Source organism: Sander lucioperca, chromosome 20 (assembly GCF_008315115.2).
Source record: "Sander lucioperca isolate FBNREF2018 chromosome 20, SLUC_FBN_1.2, whole genome shotgun sequence".
Classification (NCBI taxonomy): Eukaryota; Metazoa; Chordata; class Actinopteri; order Perciformes; family Percidae; genus Sander; species Sander lucioperca.
The window spans coordinates 13,796,643-13,816,485 of record NC_050192.1 but is presented as its reverse complement, the minus strand read 5'-3'; the positions used below and the strand labels follow the sequence as shown (position 1 = coordinate 13,816,485).

General features: G+C 43.0%; 1 protein-coding gene across 1 annotated transcript; it reads right to left on the bottom strand.

Moving 5' to 3' along the window:
- Nucleotides 1-9,242: 9,242 nt before the first annotated feature.
- Nucleotides 9,243-19,368, bottom strand: tmem168a (transmembrane protein 168a). The gene is made up of 6 exons (XM_031284850.2): nucleotides 19,266-19,368; nucleotides 17,759-18,713; nucleotides 17,322-17,597; nucleotides 15,587-15,729; nucleotides 12,438-12,715; nucleotides 9,243-9,868 (listed from the first exon to the last, which is right to left on the bottom strand). Exons 2-6 carry the CDS (start codon nucleotides 18,590-18,592, stop codon nucleotides 9,318-9,320), a joined length of 2,082 nt encoding a protein of 693 aa, XP_031140710.1. The 5' UTR covers nucleotides 18,593-18,713; nucleotides 19,266-19,368; the 3' UTR covers nucleotides 9,243-9,317.
- Between the last annotated feature and the right edge of the window lie 475 nt (nucleotides 19,369-19,843).

Sequence of the window (19,843 nt, the reverse complement as noted above, 5' to 3'; positions counted from 1 at the left end):
ACTCACTGGCACCCCGCACTTTTTCCAAGTGCATGGAGACGGCACTTCAGCCGTTGCAGAAAAAAAGGCGTCAGAGTCCTGTTTTATCTGGACGATTTGCTCATCCTGGCTCCCTCTCGGGAAACGGCGGCGCTGCACACTGTGGCAGTTCTGCAGCACCTGCAGACACTGGGTTTCGCCATAAACTGGCAGAAAAGCTCATTGGTTTCCACACAATCGATAGTTTATCTGGGCGTAGTGCTAAACTCGATTGTTATGAGAGCCAGGCTGTCAACACCAAGGCAAGACGCGCTGCTCTCTCTCCTGTTGCGCACCACGCCACCTGCAAAGGTGTCAGCGCTGTCCGTCATGCGCCTTCTGGGCATGATGTCCGCGGGCTACATGGTGGTCCCCCTGGGGCTTCTCCACATGAGAAAAATCCAGAGGTGGTTCCTCCGTCAGCGTATCGACCCCATACATCACAAGTGGCGAATGCTGATCATTCCTCCTTCCCTACAGTCGGACCTGTCATATTGGGGGAACCCCCGGACCTTGTCAGCTGGGGTTCCCCTGGGCAGGAGCCTTCTGCTGTGGGCACACAGTCACCTGCTATCCCTCAAGGCTGTTTACATCCCCGGGATACTAAACCGGGCGGCAGACCTAATGTCGAGGGGAGGGCCCTCTCACAACGAGTGGAAATTGAATCTCACTATTGTTCAGAAGCTGTGGAGCAGGTTCGGGAAAGCGGAGGTGGATCTGTTCGCCTCACCCCTCGGCGTGGACGCTTTCTCCCACCACCCCTGGCCCAGAACCCTCCTATACGCTTTTCCCCCGGTCCCTCTGATTCCTCGTCTCCTGGAACGCATCCAGGAGGAGAATCTGTCGGTCATCTTGGTGGCGCCGGAGCGCACGAGCGCATCCTGGTTCCCAACACTGGTCCAGCTGCTGGCGGGTCCCCCCTGGCAATTGCCGTGGCGCGAGGACGGCCTGTCACAGCTGGACGGCGCGATATTCCACCCCCCGGTGATAACCCAGCGACTGTGGGGCTGGCTGCTGAGCGGGAACGCTTGCAGAGGTTAGGCTTGCCTCCTGCCGTGGTGCGCACTATTCAGAGTGCGAGAGCCCCCTCCACAACAGCGTGTTACGAGGCGCGTTGGTCCGCTTTCCAGCGCTGGTGCACGGAGAGGGAAACAGATCCTATATCGTGTCCCCTGTCTCTTGTGTTGACTTATCTCCAAACATTGGTAGATAACGACCTGGCTCCGTCCACAGTCAAAGCCTACGCAGCGGCCTTTTCATCCTGCCACGAAGGCTATGGAGAGAGAACGGTTTTTGCGCACCCCCTAGTAAAGCGTTTTTTGAAAGGGGTCAGACGACAAAAACCCGCCGTGCGCTCTCTCACTCCCCAATGGGATCTGGCCCTGGTGCTTCAAGCTCTGGGGAAGCCTCCTTTCGAGCCTTTGGCACAAGCCTCTCTCAGGTTGCTTCTCCCTAAAAACGGCGCTTCTCCTTGCCCTGACGTCAGCCAAGCGAGTGAGCGACGTATGTGCGCTGTCAGTTTCACCGTCCTGTCTCTCCATTAGAGGGGACGGGAGCGTAGCCACCCTATAGCCTAACCCTTCTTTCACACCGAAAATTTTAACAAATTCCTTTCGGTCGAGGGTTTTTTCCCCCCACCTCATAACAACGACGCGGAGGAGGTTTCCCACCGATTGTGCCCGGTGCGTGCGTTATCACAGTACGTTTTACGCACGGCGGACATAAGGCGGACACAACAGCTGTTTGTACACTATAGGGAACACTCCCAAGGAGCGGCCCTGTCTAAACAGCGTCTGTCTCACTGGCTGTGTGAGGCTATCACCCAAGCCTATAACACGGAGGGGGCGGAGCCCCCCCAGGGCATCCGGGCACATTCTACAAGGGCACTATCGGCATCAACAGCTCTGTTCAGAGGCATGTCAGTAGCCGACATCTGCGCGGCAGCCTCTTGGGCATCCCCATGCCCTTTCATCCGTTTCTATTTGCGGGATATGTCCGAGCCATAGATATAGAACAATTGTTCTATATCTATGGTCCGAGCCCTCTCCGTCGTATGTGGGCCGGGTGCCGAGAGGAGAGCGGTGTCCCACATATATGTGTAGCCTATGTACATATGTATATATATATATATATATATATATATATATATATATATATATATATATATATATATATATATATATATATATTTGTCGCTATCATACACCCTCTCTCACTGCCATGCACGCCTACAATCATGATATGTGCCACTGCATGTGCACTGCCTGGGGTCCTCCCCCCCCCCTACTCTGGGTGGCTGGGAGGGACTCGGGCGTCCCATAATTATCAATCAGGTACTACCCTCACCAATCATGCACGCCTTTCCTCTCGGCTAGGCCAAATTATTACCATGGCAGGCCCTGTTACCTAGATAACGGGTTATCTGATACAGTCCCCTGTCAGTGCATGAGAGAGAGAGACAGAGGGAAAAAAAGTTTAGTCTATGTTCCACTGTGGGCTCTAGGTCACAGGTTGACTACATCAGCTTCGCCCTAACCCAATAGCGTGGCTTAGAGGGCGAAGCCTATACGAAATAGAACGATAGTTACGTTATTGTAACTCCAGATTCTATGAGTATAGGCGTAGCCCTCTAAGATCCGGGCCACCTGCTCCAGTTACATTAGCTGAAGAAAAAGCTTATGTTGGGAGCAGAGCTACGGGTCCGCTCTGTTTATATACAGTATTTGCGGACGTAGTTGAAGCCCGAGCGGCACGCTAGGGCGAGAAAGAAAATCTTCACGACTGCGCATGCGTGAAGGGATAAACCCAATAGCGTGGCTTAGAGGGCTATGCCTATACTCATAGAATCTGGAGTTACAATAACGTAACTATCGATTCTCATCTTACACATGACACTCCTCTGTTATGGTGTGGTGGCCGTTTCAGTAGATTTACTCACTAACATTGTTGTGAAAACACAATAAGCATGGAAACTAAATGCACACTTCATGCATCACTGCATTACTTCAAATACTAAGTTACTCCTCTAGTAAACTAGTATTCATATGAAATAAAACAATAAAACATTGAGACCATTCAGCAAAGGACGCTGGGATATAACCAATTCAACACTGGTTGCTATGGACTTGTCACTATCGTCATTGTATATTTTAGCACATAGGTAAAGATGCCGAAGCTGAACATTATATTCCAAAACACATATGTTTATTTTGAAAGTTTTTAAGTTACATTGTAACAATTTAACAATTCGCCCTTATGAAATCCAATTGCGGCACGGCTGTTTTGGAACTCAATAGACAGACGCTTAAATTCAACTAAAATGTAACGGTGAACAATCAGTGTTGGACCTACAGTCTGTTGAGATGCCTCTCCAAACGCAGAAACCAAGCGCAGTCACACCATAAAACGTTAAGACACGTTGAGAAAAAAAGATCCCTATTTTGCCGTAATCCAATGACACGAAAAAAAAGTAATCCACAACGATCAGTAGAGTAGATCCACAAAAAGGTAAATGATACTGTGTATCCAGCAAGGCCGATACGAGCGTCACATTCACCAGCCAGCTCTAAAGGCCTCTCCACTTCGCCGTTTAAACAAAGTGGAATAAACGTATACAAGTCCAAATCTACACAAAACCCGCAATCAATTAGTAAGCTGACATCACATGTATATAGATGGCATTTAGGAAACCTTTATTGCAAGGCTGGCACGGCAAGATCCAGACTAGTGCAATAGTAACTTTAGTTTTTTGCGTCCTGCTGCTCCCATCGTCAGCCAGGTAATATTTTTTTTTACTAAAGCAGTATATGAACTCTGATGTATTACCTATCACCATTTAGTTGTTTTGTGTTATTTAAGATAGCCTATTTATAAAATATCTGGTCATGCCAGATCTAATTATTCCACTAATCTTTTAAACAATGCAATTACCCGTTTCAGACACCAGGGGGCAGTGCTCCTCCTGCCCCCCCCAGCAAACTCCGCGTATGCGGTCAGACCTATCTGCTAGGGGGCCGAGACTGAGAGCTACATGGATAAATATGCACCAAACAAGCCACTTTGAAATTTTGCTCTTTTCATTAATAAAAAGGTTGGGTGACCCCCCCGCCCAGACTAAAAGATGTTGGATGACCCTCCCCTCAGCAGAAAATAAAAAGACATGACCCTCCCCTATTTTCCTCCGGTGGTCCATTCTATAAATACCTAACGGTCCCTATAAGAGTTTTTTGTATATGCAACTTTTTTTCTGGAGAAATCCTTTTAGTAAGGACTAATCTTCGAAATAGCAGACGTAATGTGTAATTGAGAGTAAATAACTTTCTTGCACAATGAAATGTGATCTTGCTCAATAAGCAACACTGAAAAAAAGTGTTTAGAACCATTTTTTTTTACATTGCATCCAAGTATTTAAACTGTTATCAGTGCAACAAAGTTTCAACCATCCAGACCCAACTCCCAGGTGACATGAACAGATATTTCCCTCAAGCAGGAGAAGCCTGCTTTGGCTGACTCGGCTGATGTCTGGGGTCCCCAGTTGTGAGATCAGGATAGGAAACTCATCTGTTTCACTAGCCTAGCTCAGCCTCGCCCTGTCCCATGTCGACCCAACTGTGACAACAAAGCTAATTACCGAACCTCCGATCCCACAGTGAGACAGAGAGAGTGAGACACAGTGAGTCTTGTTAGCCTCTGATTTACACTTTTAATTGAATCAAGTGTCTCAGCATCATCTGGCTCATACTGACTGATTTGGCTGCTTACAAGAGCCAATATCCAGAGCAGTTGAGTTTGACTAAGGTTGAGTTCAAAATTAGCAATTCATACTGATGACACACCTGGACAAGGCCCCGCTCACATCTCATATTATGTGATCCGATTTCATGGGCCCTGAATGATTTCTTCTGCATCTGTTCACATTCTGATTGAATGTTAGCTGTGCCTGCATGCTTTTATATTCAGCATTAACCTGTTTTTTTATCATCCAGATAAGACAGTGAATGTGTTTTTATGTGTTAATGGGGCCAAGATGACAATAGGCCAAAGTGGCCCAGATGTCCGCCCCCACACAAAATACACTTAATTCCTTTATCCTCCCATAATCTTGACCTTCACTTTACAAGACGGCAGATGTGTAATAACTGAGGCTACAAGGTCTGCTTCGCCCTACCCCCTTTCTGCATCAGCTCGTAAATCCTTGCCCAGAGTAACTCCAATCCTTGAACCATGAATAATCTGCACATATCTGCCTTGAATATGAAAATCTATACATTTCAGCTTATCTTGACAGTGAATGTTGATCGGATCAAATCTTTTGCCTTCCAGTCCAAGTAGTTCTTGATTCAAGCTGGAAAAGTCTGATCATGCTCATATGCACCAGACATTTTACAACAGATCAACATTTTTGGGAAAATGCTTATTTGCTTCGAGTCAAATATGTAGCTGGAGGCAGCTGGTTAGCTTAGCACAATATGAAAATAAGCAGAAACAAGTCCCCTTTCCTTGTTGTAACACAATCTGCCAACCAGCACCTCTAAAGCTCACTATTTAGAACAATATGTCTTGTTAGTTTAATACTCACAAAAAACAGACTGCAACAATGACAATTTGTCGTTTTACGGCTATTTCATGACCAGGTTCAGCAACTTCCTGGGATCTCCGTGGTTGCCTGGCAACTGTAGATATACAGTCCAAGTAGATAAAACCAGGCTAGCTTTTTCAGCTACATACCATACAGGCAGTATGAGAGGTATTAATCTACTCTTCTAATTCTCAGCAAGAAAGCGAATTAGCAAATTTCCCAACACGTCAAACCTTCCTTGAACTATCCTTGAGCATTGTTCTCTCAATAACCATAAGTAAGATACAGATCCATAATGGCATCCTGACAGGAAGTTAATCGTGTGCAGGGTCCTGCCATATAATGTAGTGTCTGATGCAAACTATTGGAGATGAAATGACCATGTGGGTCTGAGAGAAAGTGCTATGTTGAAAGAGAAGCCTGAGAGTGGGCAGATTTTGGCAGCCTCCTCCAAATCATTGTCTGCATAGTAGGGAGTGTTGCACGGTTAAATGGCCACTAAACGCATCCTCAGCCCTTGTAATTTGAGATAATGGCTTTGACATTTCAATGTCAGACCTACTGTGAGCCACAGCAAGCAGGCCTGCTGTAAAACAGGGCACAAAAGTTGAAACGGTGCTGCTGCTGAATCTGTAATCTCTCATCCCGTTATTACTTCTGCTCGAGGAGAAACTAGTACTGGTTCTAGTACATTTAACTTAAAGAGTTGTAGTGGTGATGGAGGATGCCTAGGTTGAAAATGGCAGCACACTAAGCTCAATTAGCTTGAAAATCCCAGAAAGTTAATTCTCTCATATTAAACTAAGTCGTCCCTTCAGAGTTCAGACACCCACTCATTAATAATAGTGAATAGACCAGTGGTTAAACACCAAACAACTGACTAAAAACATGATTTGAGGAAGTTAAAATTGTATTTAAAAAGGCACAAAATTGCCACCCCACACAGTGCCTTCAGATGAATTTGAATAAACAGTAATAGAGGAACAGCCGATGTATTTGCTGCTCCAGTCTCTTTGCTAAGATGCAACTTGGGCTATAAAAGCACATTTATTCCCCCAAATAAATTGCACGCAAGCGTCAGGCACATCACTTTGCCTGTATTAGAAGGTAATGCCCCATGACAGGCTGTAATTACCCACAGACGAGATACTTAGCTGTAGAGAAACAGGAAAAAAGAAAGGCAGTAGAGAACGTGTGTGTGCGGTTGTACGTATGCATGCATCTGAGTTGATGGGTTTGTTTGAGAGTGTGTGCGGCAGTCTCTGACTCAGCACATCCTCATGGGCCTCAGAGGCGGCTGACTCTTTTATTACCTAATCCAGTTTAGGAAATGAATCCGGCCCGTAATCTAATATAACTGTTCTATACATGAATCCCTGACTTTAGCTATAACCACAGCTTGCAGGCAGGGTATACAGCAATGAAAAAAACGCCCAACAAAAGACAGCATTTATCTCTTTTTCACTAATTGCCACTGTGAATACTCATTTTATAGCTCATACCTGCAGTTTGACATTTACAGCACCTAAGCACAGCAAGTTAAGAGTGGTGAAAGGTTGCTCTGGTTCATGCCATTTTTCTCTTCTACTCTCCCCGTTACGTGTTATAAATAAAAGCCGATATGAAACGTTGCTTCGAATGTCAGCTTTTGTCTTTCCAAATTCTCCCCAAAACCTTGCTCTGTGCCTAATAGCAGCCTTCAGGCATGAGCCAGGCCATAGCCCTGCTTTCTGAGACCCAGCAGCGCCTCGGACACATGTCCAGCCAGGCAGGAACTAACCGAGGTGAAAGCTCAGTGAACAAATCCCTCAGAGATAGTGTGCCATGTATCGTTTCATTTTCCCTTTACACTCAGCTCACACTCCTAATATTTGCCAGGTAATGCTAGCGTTTCTACAGCCAGCCATGTTAAATGAGCCCGACTGATGTCTGCCACCATGTCTTGCTTTCTCCTTTTTATCCACCGTTTTTCTCTTCCATTTCCATGTACTGTTATCAAACTCATTTGTATCTATATTCTCTTCTCATAAAACTACATATACATCAGACAGCAATGTTTAAATCGTTTTTTTATCCAAGTTTAATTTTGATATTGTCAGGCATAACTTAAATGAGGCACAAGGGGAATTAACGTGGAAAATGCCACTTGACCTAGGGCTGGGCAATATGGCCAAAGTTTTCTATCCTGATATAGGTCATTTCATCTTGATAACCACATATATCATGATGTAGCATGTTTTCTGCTAATTCAATAAAGTATATAAAATAACCACATGGTAAAGGCTTTTTTGTAAACTCCTGTGTGAATTAAAAACGTAACAAATGAAAAGTACTGAGTATTTTCTCATTTTATTAAGAACTTAATTGCAAAATGAACATAAAATACAAGGATCAGAACGTAATGCAGTTTGGACGCTGGATTTTTCGACATCAAGGATAGAAACTATATTGAAAAATATATACAATAGAATTTTAATTGTTTTGACAATATACATTGTCATATGGCCCAGCCCTAACTTGACCTTTTGGAAAACTCACAGTGACACACTTTAAGGCAGCAATCCACTCCAGAGTTTAGGGTTGTGTGGGAGACACTAGCCTGGTGCTAGCCGCTCAATTTTCATTTCCCTTCAGTACTCCTGTACTCTCTGTACAAATGAAATGTACGAGAGTCTGGTAGGACCAGGCTAATCCAACACAGCTAATAAAGTAGGAAATAAAGGATGGTCAATACGACTTCTTAAGGTCAGTGCACCAATAAAAAGCATTGGCTCCTTCTTGATTTGTCGTTTTTCATGACACATCACTTTTTCACAGCGTGGCAAGGACAACTTTGTTTGTGCAGAGCACTGTAATGACTTCTTCAACTTGAATTAATTTGCACAATACAGGGCCAGTGTCTAGAGATTATGCACTGCCTCACAACAGATGCATCTGTCTTGGTTCAATTCAAGATTCAAGAAGGAATAAATGCATGTCTGAAATGTTGGAAAGTGACGAGGAAAGGATCCCACAGCAAGAGTGGCAGGTTGCCCTCGTGGTTAGACAGTTCCGTAAGCAGAGGGTCACAGAGTTCAGCCCCACAACAGTCAATGTTTTTGTCTATCCTGTTGAAAGACTTTAGAAAGACACTGAGCCCATCCCTGCTCACACGGCGAAAAGTGTAAGCTGAATCCCCAGATGTAAATAAGAGGCAAGGCAAGGATATATATATATACACAAACGCAAATATAAAAAATTAGGCATCCCCATTAAAGATGATCCCACATCCATCCTTAAGGCACTTTAAGGCACGATCATATTGAAAAAGAATTACATGAAACCAGAAAAGCTTGCCAAAGAAATAATTATAATGGCAAAATAGTATTCAAAAACACAATATCACACGGCCCCAAAACAAAAACATACAATTTGGTATTTTACCTCATATTTTAAGAAACTATAGGTGTGTACTTCATATGGATTGATCCACTGTTATTGTGGAATATCTTACCATTAAAAGAAGTTATTTTATAAATTTTTTCACTCCCTCTTTTTGTGTTATACAATATAATATAATATTGAGCTGGTGTTTTGCTATGAAATTACCAGCACAACTGCTCTGCATCATAGCAATTAAACAGAAATACATATGGGAGGAGTTGAACCTTTCTATAAACACCTCCTACGCAGAAAAACAAACTACCAGAGTCAAAATGTACATGTCAACTTCCCTTATTATCTAAGAGTGCACCAGTTTAATGCCCTGCCCAGTGTCCAGTACAGCTGGTGGGAACCAAGCTAGTTTACATCTCCTGAAGCAGCGCAGAAACACACTACATAACCAGAACAGGTTGAGGCCACAGCACCAGTTGGAGAGGTGCACCATGGGATATGTAGCCTTTGGAAAGTGTGTCTTCCAATGTTTGGCCACATCACTTCCAGTGGGCAGGTGAAGCGTGTAGTCACTCCAGCGTTTGGACACGCCGTATGCGGCCGTCACAGTCCTGCCCTTTTCTGACCACTGGGTGTCGCTGTCTGGGTTGCAGTTGAACTCCACCCATTCGGAAGTGAAGTCCCCGAGGAGGGGGGTGTCTCCAGCCTCTGGGTCCACCCGGGTGGCGGACAGCTCAGCGCCCTGCACGGCTACATAGATGCTGTCCACCCTGCGTATCTCCTTCACCCAGGGGAGAGAGTTTTCAGTATCCAAGACGAGGATGAGACGGGAGAAGTGGCCGGCGTTCTTCTCCTTCCACAACTCCAGCAACTGGGCCATGTGGAGGCTCTCACCTCCTGCAGGAAAGGAGGTTAGATAGTGAGAAGGGAGTGATAGAAAGAGGAATAGAGAAAGACAAGTGCAGTGAGGTAGTGTCGCGGGACAAAAAGAGAGGGGAAAAGGAAGGGAGAGAATGATAAATCATTGTTCAAGTCCATACTGTATCCCTATGTTTTGTATATTAAAAGGTCTTTTTGAACTACATATTTGCATTTTTATGTTTTTAAATAGCTAAAACTCTTCACCAAACTTGCTTATAGAGATATACGGTGGTGGTTATAGGGTCACTGTCGTGTTCAAGGACATTTCAACAGGACACAGGCTGTTGATGGACACAGTGGCTTTGCAGGGATCAAACCTGTCAACTTTCACTTGCGGGACTGTCTGTCTAACTGCTGTCATCCCAACCACACACATTGCACAAAAGATGCTGTTTTCCAGGTGGCAGATCCAAAGTACAAAGATCAGAGCTGTGGTACCTCGCCAAGAGATGTACCGAAATTATTTTCGTTACCTCAAAATGATCATTTACTTCAAAAAAAAGTGCAAGGTAAGTAAATAAGAGCAGAGGAGAAAAATGACTCATACTCTTGACCACAGAGCAACTCCGCCAAGGACTGATTTATATTTGGATATGAAAATGGGCTCCTTCCACATGCCTAAAAATCTACAACAAGCCAATTCAGAGACAGCGCTGTCACATTACTAAATGGCATGTATCCACTGTAATAAACAGAGTAAAGACAAACTTCTTTCATGGATGACTGTATAATTTAGGACTGGCCACACAAATATGCTTTGAAATCTGTGACTGCCTGGATTTCTGCCTAAACAAGCCCACTTTTTCAAAACGCATGCAATTATCCACCGAACACGTCCCTTCAGGATGGTAACACAGGAAGTGATTATCTTTTCAATGGGGATTTTTCTTCTTGTTTGCAGCAGCACACAGAGATAACGTGTCAAGTCATCTCTGAACAGAGGCGCTGGAGCTGACACGGTGTTAACCTGCTGTGATTCTCTTTTCTGCGGAGGGAACGCTCGTGTCACAGCAGACCGCCTGAAACTTTCACAGAATCTTCTCTACTGGAACAAAAACTTCTGTGCCGAGTCCTTCACAGCAATTTTGACTCTTTTGGCTTACTCGTATGATCTGTGCAAATCGGACTCTGACTGACAGAGAGGAGGGGAAATGAAAAGAATGGAAATCAGACTGTAATGCAAATTCAGTTTGCAGGGAGAATACAAAATCTACCTAATGCCACCTGGCAGCAGCTCTGCAGTAAATACATCTTTTGTGGTAAATGTTTGTTGTATTGAATTCTGAGTCAAGTCTTTAGTTGATTACAAACTGTTAATTTGTGATAACTACAAGCCAACTTTGAAGAGATTAAACTGATATCCAACTCGCTGTTCATTGTGATGATTGACGGTGGCAAATTTAATCTTTCTGATGTTTACAAATACAGTTTTCACTTGAGGCAACTGAGTGGCTCTTGTCACCCTGCAGGGAAGCTTTCATAGATACATCTGCTGTGAAAGAATGCAACAGCAAATGCTAAAATAAATTATTTTTGTTCTACATGAAAGTTAAAGTCACTGTGCTCATCTCCTTTAGTGAATCAAGATACTCGGAACATGCAATGTTCAATAATAAATCATGATGCATATTAATAAAGCAGTGTCTTTTAGACAGCTGTTATCGTGTAATAATCCAACCTTTTTGTCTGATGTAACTCCACAACTCTGTCCAATGAACTCAACTCCCCCTTCATGGACACTACCCGTCACATCCAAAATGTGTTCATTTAGATTCATTTTAAACTGGATGTTATTAACATTGTTCGTTATGCAAAAGTGGTCATGTTACAATATTTCTTTATTCAATTGAACTGTCAATGTTTAGGTCAGGTTTGTTCAAATTTGCATTTTACTACTAGCACTTGGGGTGGTAGCAGGTAGACATTTCAGCCATTTATCCATCATTTTACACTAAAGATTTCAACTTTGCAACCGTTTTATTTGTAACTTTAGGCTAACTTTAGACTTCTCGACTACTTTTCACACACTCTCGAACTCAACATGTTATGTTCAGCTGTTGCACCTCACTTCATTTGTGAATCTATATATTTTAATCAAAGCTACAATCTTTCTATATACTCTCTGGCAACTGCAGAAGTTCCCCCTGCAGTAAAAGTACCCCTGGTAGGCAATCTCTGTAATAATAGGTAAACTCTACTGGTGGTAGAAATGGAGTTTGGAAGAAAAGAATGCAAGAATATTGTAATCTCATGTTACGTACTGCTGTATACAGTATGCTGTATGTTGTATGTTAGGCACATTGAGTTTACCTGGAATGCAAATGCTATGTAAATAAAATTGCCTTGCCTAGAATGATAAGCACATGGTAGTATTGCAGTCAAATGGAAAAAATAACTGAAATAAGCATGAAGATTACCAATCTATGTTTCAAGATTGCATCCGTAATACATTCACAGAAATTAAATGAGCGAATAAGAGAGAGGATTTAACTGTGAAGACATTTTCCAAGAAGGAAAAGAAAAACATTTTTTGTGGGGATCTTACCGGCCAGAGCCCAAGCCCCAGTGCCTTTGTGCGTGTGCCCACTGTAGAAAATCAGATAGGTGTCATGACGGGGCCCGTCTGCTGTACGAAGCTCCAGAAAGTTGCGTAGCTTTGTCTGCACGGCCTCCAGTGTGACACCACTGGTGGAGTAGTCACAACCAAACGTCTGGATCATGTGGTGGGAGAAGAGGCGCTGCACGTTGTTCAGCATACCTGTTGAGCGCAGGTTCAGCTGTTGTACCTGCTCAGGTGGTAGGAGAGTGGGCTGGCCATCAGCACTGGATGGAAAAGAGATGAGAGCATGTGAGAAAAAACATTTTAAATCTACTCCGAGGGAGATTCAAGTTAGGTGGCTTGTCAGAAGCGGAGAAACAGGGGGCAAGCAAACGAGAGATGAATGAGTGAGAAGTTGATAGTTTGACACACCGGGAGAGAGGAGAGAGCAGAGGATGAGAGGAGTAGCAGCAGTCTGCATCACCGGGGAGAGAGGAGACGGAGGGCAGACGATGAGAAGAGATCGGGAAAAGGAGATGGAAAGAGTGGGAGTGGTGGATCACTGTTTAAGGAAATTACATTAGCCTCAGGGATGTAAAGGAAGTCAAGAATGAAAGGAAAGTCAGAAAATGGCAAAAAAAGAAGGAGGGGGTATAGAGAGGAGAATTAAGCAGTGTCAAGAAAATGACAATGGGAACTGAAGTTGTTGAGGGCAAAGTGATTTTTATAAAAGTGTGTGTGACTGATAATAACAAGTGGATGATAACTAGAGGGGGCACACACAAAGTCAAGGCTAGCAGCTACTCGGTGCAGTCATACATTTCCTTTCTATCTCTGGACTTGATGTTATTCATGGCCAATCAGATGGCAAAGCCATACTTCACTCTTATAGACATCTGCACGACACTGCCATCACATTATGCTGTGCACCCATTATCACCTTGAACCTCACGTTGAGGAGGAAAGGTCTCAATGCAGACACTCCTTGTGTTAAGCTAGTTTTCCATTTGTATTATTTTGTGTGCGTTTGGAGAGTAAGATAAACAAACAATCTTTTTTATATTTTGTAAAAGTAAAGACAACATTTTTGGCATAACGTTAACGCCTGTTATAAAGATACCCAGTCAGAAAATGATATGCTGCAACCTTTGCATGGCTTGCCAAGCTCACCGTTCACCTAAACCCATCTAATCTTTTCAGATCTCATTGCGCCCAGGGGAGTGAAGGCTTGTAGCTTGAGAATTCAAAACACATCTTCCCGTTACACTCTTTCATCCTTAAAAAAAATCCTTTTCTCCACATCTCTCTCAGAGATTCACCCCTCCTTCACAATTCCTCACCTTCCTTTGCTCCTGTCAGATTTTTTTTTACCACCACCCCTCCTTACTGTTTACAACCTCAGCCCTCTCCTTGTGTTTTCTCCCCGTCACCCTCCCAGTACCTACCCTACGTGTCTCACCTTCTCACCCCTATCTCTCTAATCTCCCTGTGGGGCTCTTGTCATTGTGAAAACATGATCTGCAGCCATCAAACAGCCCATTATACACTGCTGCATTCTCATCAGGCTCTCAGTCCTCCCTATGGACCCTGCACATACGGCCTCGCATACAGAGCGTCTACAGCTCCAACAGGACATGGGCTTGCATTCAAAATCACCTGGAGTTAAACACTAAGGCTGGCATTCCCTCTGAATGGAAAATCTAACGTTCAGCTAAAAGGTTCAATATACAGAGTGGTCATAAACATAAAAACCTGCCCAAAATCTTCAGGGGCCAGATTTTAAGACCTTCGAGGGGCTCTCGAAGATGGAGACACTAATGTATAAGTGATGGCTAGCTCTTGCTGTTTAGGAGGAGACGTGTCGGCATCATCAAAACTACGCTGTCTATTTCAAAAAACGCTTGGCCAACTAAGAGGGCACTGGGAGACGCAGCAGAAGCAGCAGCAGCTAATGGCTAACTGCTCCAGCTGAACAACTTAGTATGCTGCGGAGAGAGCACTGGAATAATCCCTTAAGGGCCCAAACATTAGCGCCATGTTTATGCATAGTTATTGGCCTATTTATCCAGTTGGTTTTGTGTTAACTGAGGTGGGAGTTGGAATGAGTGATCATATTTACCAGCGCCTGTAATGCCATGAAAGGCTTCGACTTGAGGCAAAGGCGGTCCAGTGTGTGTTTATGTTAGTAAAGAAGATAAGATAGATGAGTGGTGTGTTTTGCTGCTGCTGTTGTGATTAGTTGAGTTGTTATACTTGTGACAGAGACCTAAAACAAATATAAAACATTCAATAGATCTGAACATTTTACTAATTTAGTCAATAGACAGAAGTGCTGAAAATATGAATAGACAAATTAATTCGTTGATTGACAGTTATTATGATAATCTATTAATCATTGAAGTGGTTTTTTTTGCAGCAAAAACACAACATTTTCTTTATTATTTGTGAGGATTTGTCTTTCCTTTGTGTTATGTAATAGTAAACTGTATATATATTTGGGTTTTGGACTTTTGGTCAGACAGTCCAAAGGACAGAACCTTGGGCTTTATGGAATAGTGACAGGGATTTTCCACTATTTTCTGACATTTTACAGACAAGAAAGACAATTTCTTTTACCAGAAGATCATTTGACATTAAAAATAATTGTTAGTTGCACCCCTAATTGACAGAAAATTAAATTACAACAATTTTGATAATTGATCGTTTGAGTCATTTATCAAGCAAAAATGTCAAACCTTTTTACTTTTCAAATGAAAGCATTTCATTTTCTATTTCTTTGTTTATTTTGGTTGTTTTCAAGCTTTTTTTTTGGGGGGGGGGGGGGGTTTGCCTTTATTATAAAGTAGAGAGATAGTGGATGGCATTTAACAAAGATTCCTAGTCAGACTCCAACCAGAGATGTTACGAATACATAGACAGCGTCTTAAAGTCCTAGGCCAACAGACCCTCCTTGCTTTTCTTTGAGTTGTGTCATTATACATTTAATATCTTTGGGTTTTTGACTGTTAGACAAAACAAGCAATTTAAAGATAACCTTGAGTATGAGAAATTGTGGTGTTCACTGCTACTGTTACTTTCAGTTAAAGTCTGTGCAAGTTTGTCTGTGTAAGTCTGTATGCATCTCTATATTGCTGTGTCTCCTCTCTGTTCAGTACCTGCAGTAAGCAGTAGGTATTACCAGGGCGTAGCCAACACAAGTTCCCCCAAGGCAGCTGCCCAGCTCGTGGAACAAGCCGTGGGTCAGAGACTCCAAAGGCAGAACCACCAGCAGAGCACTGAGAAAAAGGCCGTTGAAGGGCTGCAAAAAGCAAAAGAACCAGTCACTTTCATTCATCACTTACAGCTTGTTTTGAAGCAATCAGACCCAGCTAATTGGTGGTGACACTTATAGTTATACAATAGACAGTTATACAATACGGAACTAACACAGTGTTATTATCGCAGGAGAAAACATGACAGGACCTAACTAAATGGAGACACAAAGCAGTGTACGACAGCAGCCTAAACATCCATCACAAGGATCCGTTCAAAAGAATATCTACTGCAGAGTATGAGCCTGCACTTTGTGGGTTGCCTTGGGTCGGTAGAATAAAACTATTATAAGTCTGTCATCTTGTCATCTACTTAAAGTGTCTTTTCTCTAGATTTTTAAGCTTAAAAAAACAAACACACACACACACACACACACACACACACACACACACACACACACACACACACACACACACACACACACACACACACACACACACACACACACACACACACACACACACACACACAACTTTTCAATATAATGCAATCCAGTAGTGGTTCTCACAGATTGAGAATTGATTTGCAGTAGTCGACCCCAAGCTATGGGAATCGGTGGATGTTTACGAGCAGCTCTGCACTTAACAGCGTTGCATTCACAAGCTGACTCCCGGTTAGAAAGGTTGTTTCTATGCAATTGCACAAAGGCACTATTCCGCTCTTCAGCTGATCTACACTGACGCACTCAAATGTACTTCTTTGTACACAGGTTTTTGAAAGATATAATACATACAATATTACCAATAACAACAACTTCTATATAAATTCAATGGAAAGCAGTGCATCCAATGTAACACAACCAACTATTGTATGTCCTTAAACATTTGCATGGAGTTGAATCAACACCTCTCTGACTATGGTTAGTTCCAAAGGCTGTATTTATTGCTGAGACTTTGTTAAGTTACGTTGCCGTTATTTGGTGTGTGTGTGTGTGTGTGTGTGTAAGTTAAGTAGATTTAGGTGGTTGACCATATTTAATACTGTATTTCAACAGCACGGGCAAATAAAAAGATACACAACATCAGAAACCACACACTAACTGTCTCATATGCCAGTGCAGACAGCTCCCACTTTCTCAGGCAAATTTGCTACTGACATCAACAATGTGCAGATCTTAAATTAGGACTCAGGCCCATGAGACTCTTACAAGGTAAACGTCTAATAAGGCTAAATAAGTTATTGCTGCTCTTTATGCAAGTAGATAGGGATATTAAAGTGCTAATTAAATTGGTTCCGCATGAGAGCAGAAGTGCCTCCGCTTGGGGAGCAACTACTAACTACACACCGCCACTAGCATCCCTCTACAGAGTTTATAACATGGGTGTATGATATGTTTATAGAGGCCTTGTCATCAAACTCAAGTGCTGCAAAGTGAGGTAGAGTTAGAGCAGGACCCTTGCCATCATAAGACGTTTTCTATGTAATTCTTATATGATATGACTATGATGATGCTTGCATAAAAAAAAACAATAGGACAGTGAATGCCTTTTCATCTTTAGGTGCTTTGCAAACTTGGCTATAATAGTTTCTAAATTTCTGATGAGTTTAAGTAGCAGTAATCTCTTTAGTGTCTCCTACCTGCCAGGACACAGCCCCCAGTATGACCGTTGACAGCATAGTAAAGAACACCAGCCGTTCTGAAATAAGGCAGAAGTGTCGGATGCCCCTGGAAGCCATGACTTTGTCGAGACTCCGGCTACTGGATCGCTGGGCCCGCCAGGCCTTCTGACATTCACTCAACTTGGTGTGGAAGCCCCATATTGTCATCAGCAGAATTATGTGGCAGATGAACCAGAAAAGGCCAAACAGGCAGAAGCCCGGGATCACCAGATACCAGAGCTCCAAGTGGCCAAGCTAAGTAAGGCAAGGGAAAAATGTCATTAAACACAGCCTTACAATTCGTAACTAAGAAATACAAAACACTGTATCGACATTCAGAAATACTGTTTCATAAGTCACACAGAAGGCCCTAAAGACTTATATAATGGAAATGTCAATTTTTTGCTTGAGTGTACCTTTAAGGCAGCCAGGACAAAAAAGGCCAGCTCAGTCAGACTCAGGGGCAGCAGGGACAGCATCCTCCACACCCTCCCCAGGGAGAGCACTGGTATCCAGCGCTCACTGGGCCCCAGCACACTGAAGTAAACATCTAGCACAGGCTCGCACAGCAGCCTGCCCATGTAGCAGCCTAAAGCATACGGGTTGGCTGTAATGCTTAAGGCCTGGAAAAACACAAGAGAAGTAACCAAGGCAAAACTGACAAGGTTAGGCAAGGCCAGGAGGGATTTCATCCTTAGGTCCACAATGAGAGCCCCCAGGGCCACCACCAAGCCTATTATGGCCACTGACTTGTGAAGAAGCATGGTAGTGCTGGCAATGCCAAATCCCAGGAGCTCCAGTAGCTCAGTTGATGTTAGCAAGGTGGGTTTGAAACGGATGGAGCTGCATATTCGCTCAGTTAAAGCCCATACTGCTTTCATGATTACACTGGCTAACAGGAGATAGTTGGCGACCAGTTCCTTGACATTTGAATTCAAGGCAGGGCTGTTTAGGAAGCACTGAAGGCCGAGCAAAAAGCCAAACCACAAATGGAACAAGCTGAGACTGGCCTTCTCCATAGCAAAGTAGTAATGGAGGATGCTGGCTATCCCCATGACAAAGAGGCCCAGGATGAAGATGACCAGAATCATCGGTTCACTTGTCACCTCCCAGCGTACGTACATGCCAACGCATACCGCCACGATGAGGTTGACGCTGGACAGGTAACCCAGGCAACGCACTGATGTAAACATGTCCACCTCCTTGGGTCCATCGACTGTCAGCTCCTCTTCCTCTTCTTCCCGAGCCATGGCTGATTTCAAAAAAAGCTTAACCAAATACAGTCAATTTCTTCCAGTCACCTTCTCTAGACTTGCACACTTTTGCAAATGGAGGACTACGCCTCTAGATGACATTCTCCAAAATCAGCCCCTGTGAACAATTCAAAAGGTAGTTACTCAAGTAACCGTGTGTCCATTAATCATCCAAACCAAACTATATATGTTACACTTCTTAGCTACTTAGCTCCAGACGAATTTTAGTTAATGCTGTTGTGAGCTTCATTCTTGTTGTATAACATATTACAAATCTCTGAACTTATAAAATGACTAGCTAGGAGGATACAAATGGGCTAACATAACAGTATGATTTGATAGACGTAATGATAATTATAATAATATGGTTAAAACAAAATAAGCAGCAAAACAGTCGAGATAAACTTATAAAATTGCTTAGCAACGTATCAACCAGATGAAAGTGCGGCCCTGCTGTCAGTGTGTGACGATGTGGCAAATCGGGAAGTTTGCTAACTTGCATAGCCTCACTGCTGACTTTTGGTTAACGGTTAGCTAACTTGCCGGTTCACGTGTTAATGCTGTGTCTTTAACTGTCAAAAGAACAAGTAGAAGCCCTTGCACAAACGTCCAAGTGAGAACTTTATAAATGAATAGTAGGTAATGTGTTTATCGTCAAAATGTTGCTTACATGTTGTTTGTTTGGATGACAGCAGCTATGCTTCCGGATTCCAAAAGTACGGCATCTCGCAAGTGTCAAAACACTCAAGCATTCGCTTTTCAGGCTGGGAATATCGACATCATTTTAAACACGAATCACCGAAAACTTCACTTGAAATCAAGCAGTACAAACTCAAAAAGCGTTACCTCGGTCCAACATTAATGCGGTGCCAGAAAAATGTAAAGTCTTATTTCTTTTGATGAGGCTTCCTCCAGTTTTATAACATCCTGCTTTGTTGATTTCACGTGAAGAAAGTATGCTGTATGAACAATAATCAGAATAGCTTATTGATATATTTTCACAATTCTGCATCTGCTTAGGTGTAAAGTCACATTTTTCACATTGGTATGATGTTCATGGACTATGTGATGATAAACTGCAGCTGACATTCTACTACTATACTTGAAAATCTAATTGCTTTGCATTTTTAATTTGCATTTGTTGAAAAAACTCTATACAGATTTATATGAAAAATAAATTTATATTGGTATTATATTGGCAGGCACAATCATATATTTTAACATAAAAAATAATCATATTTCTTTCAC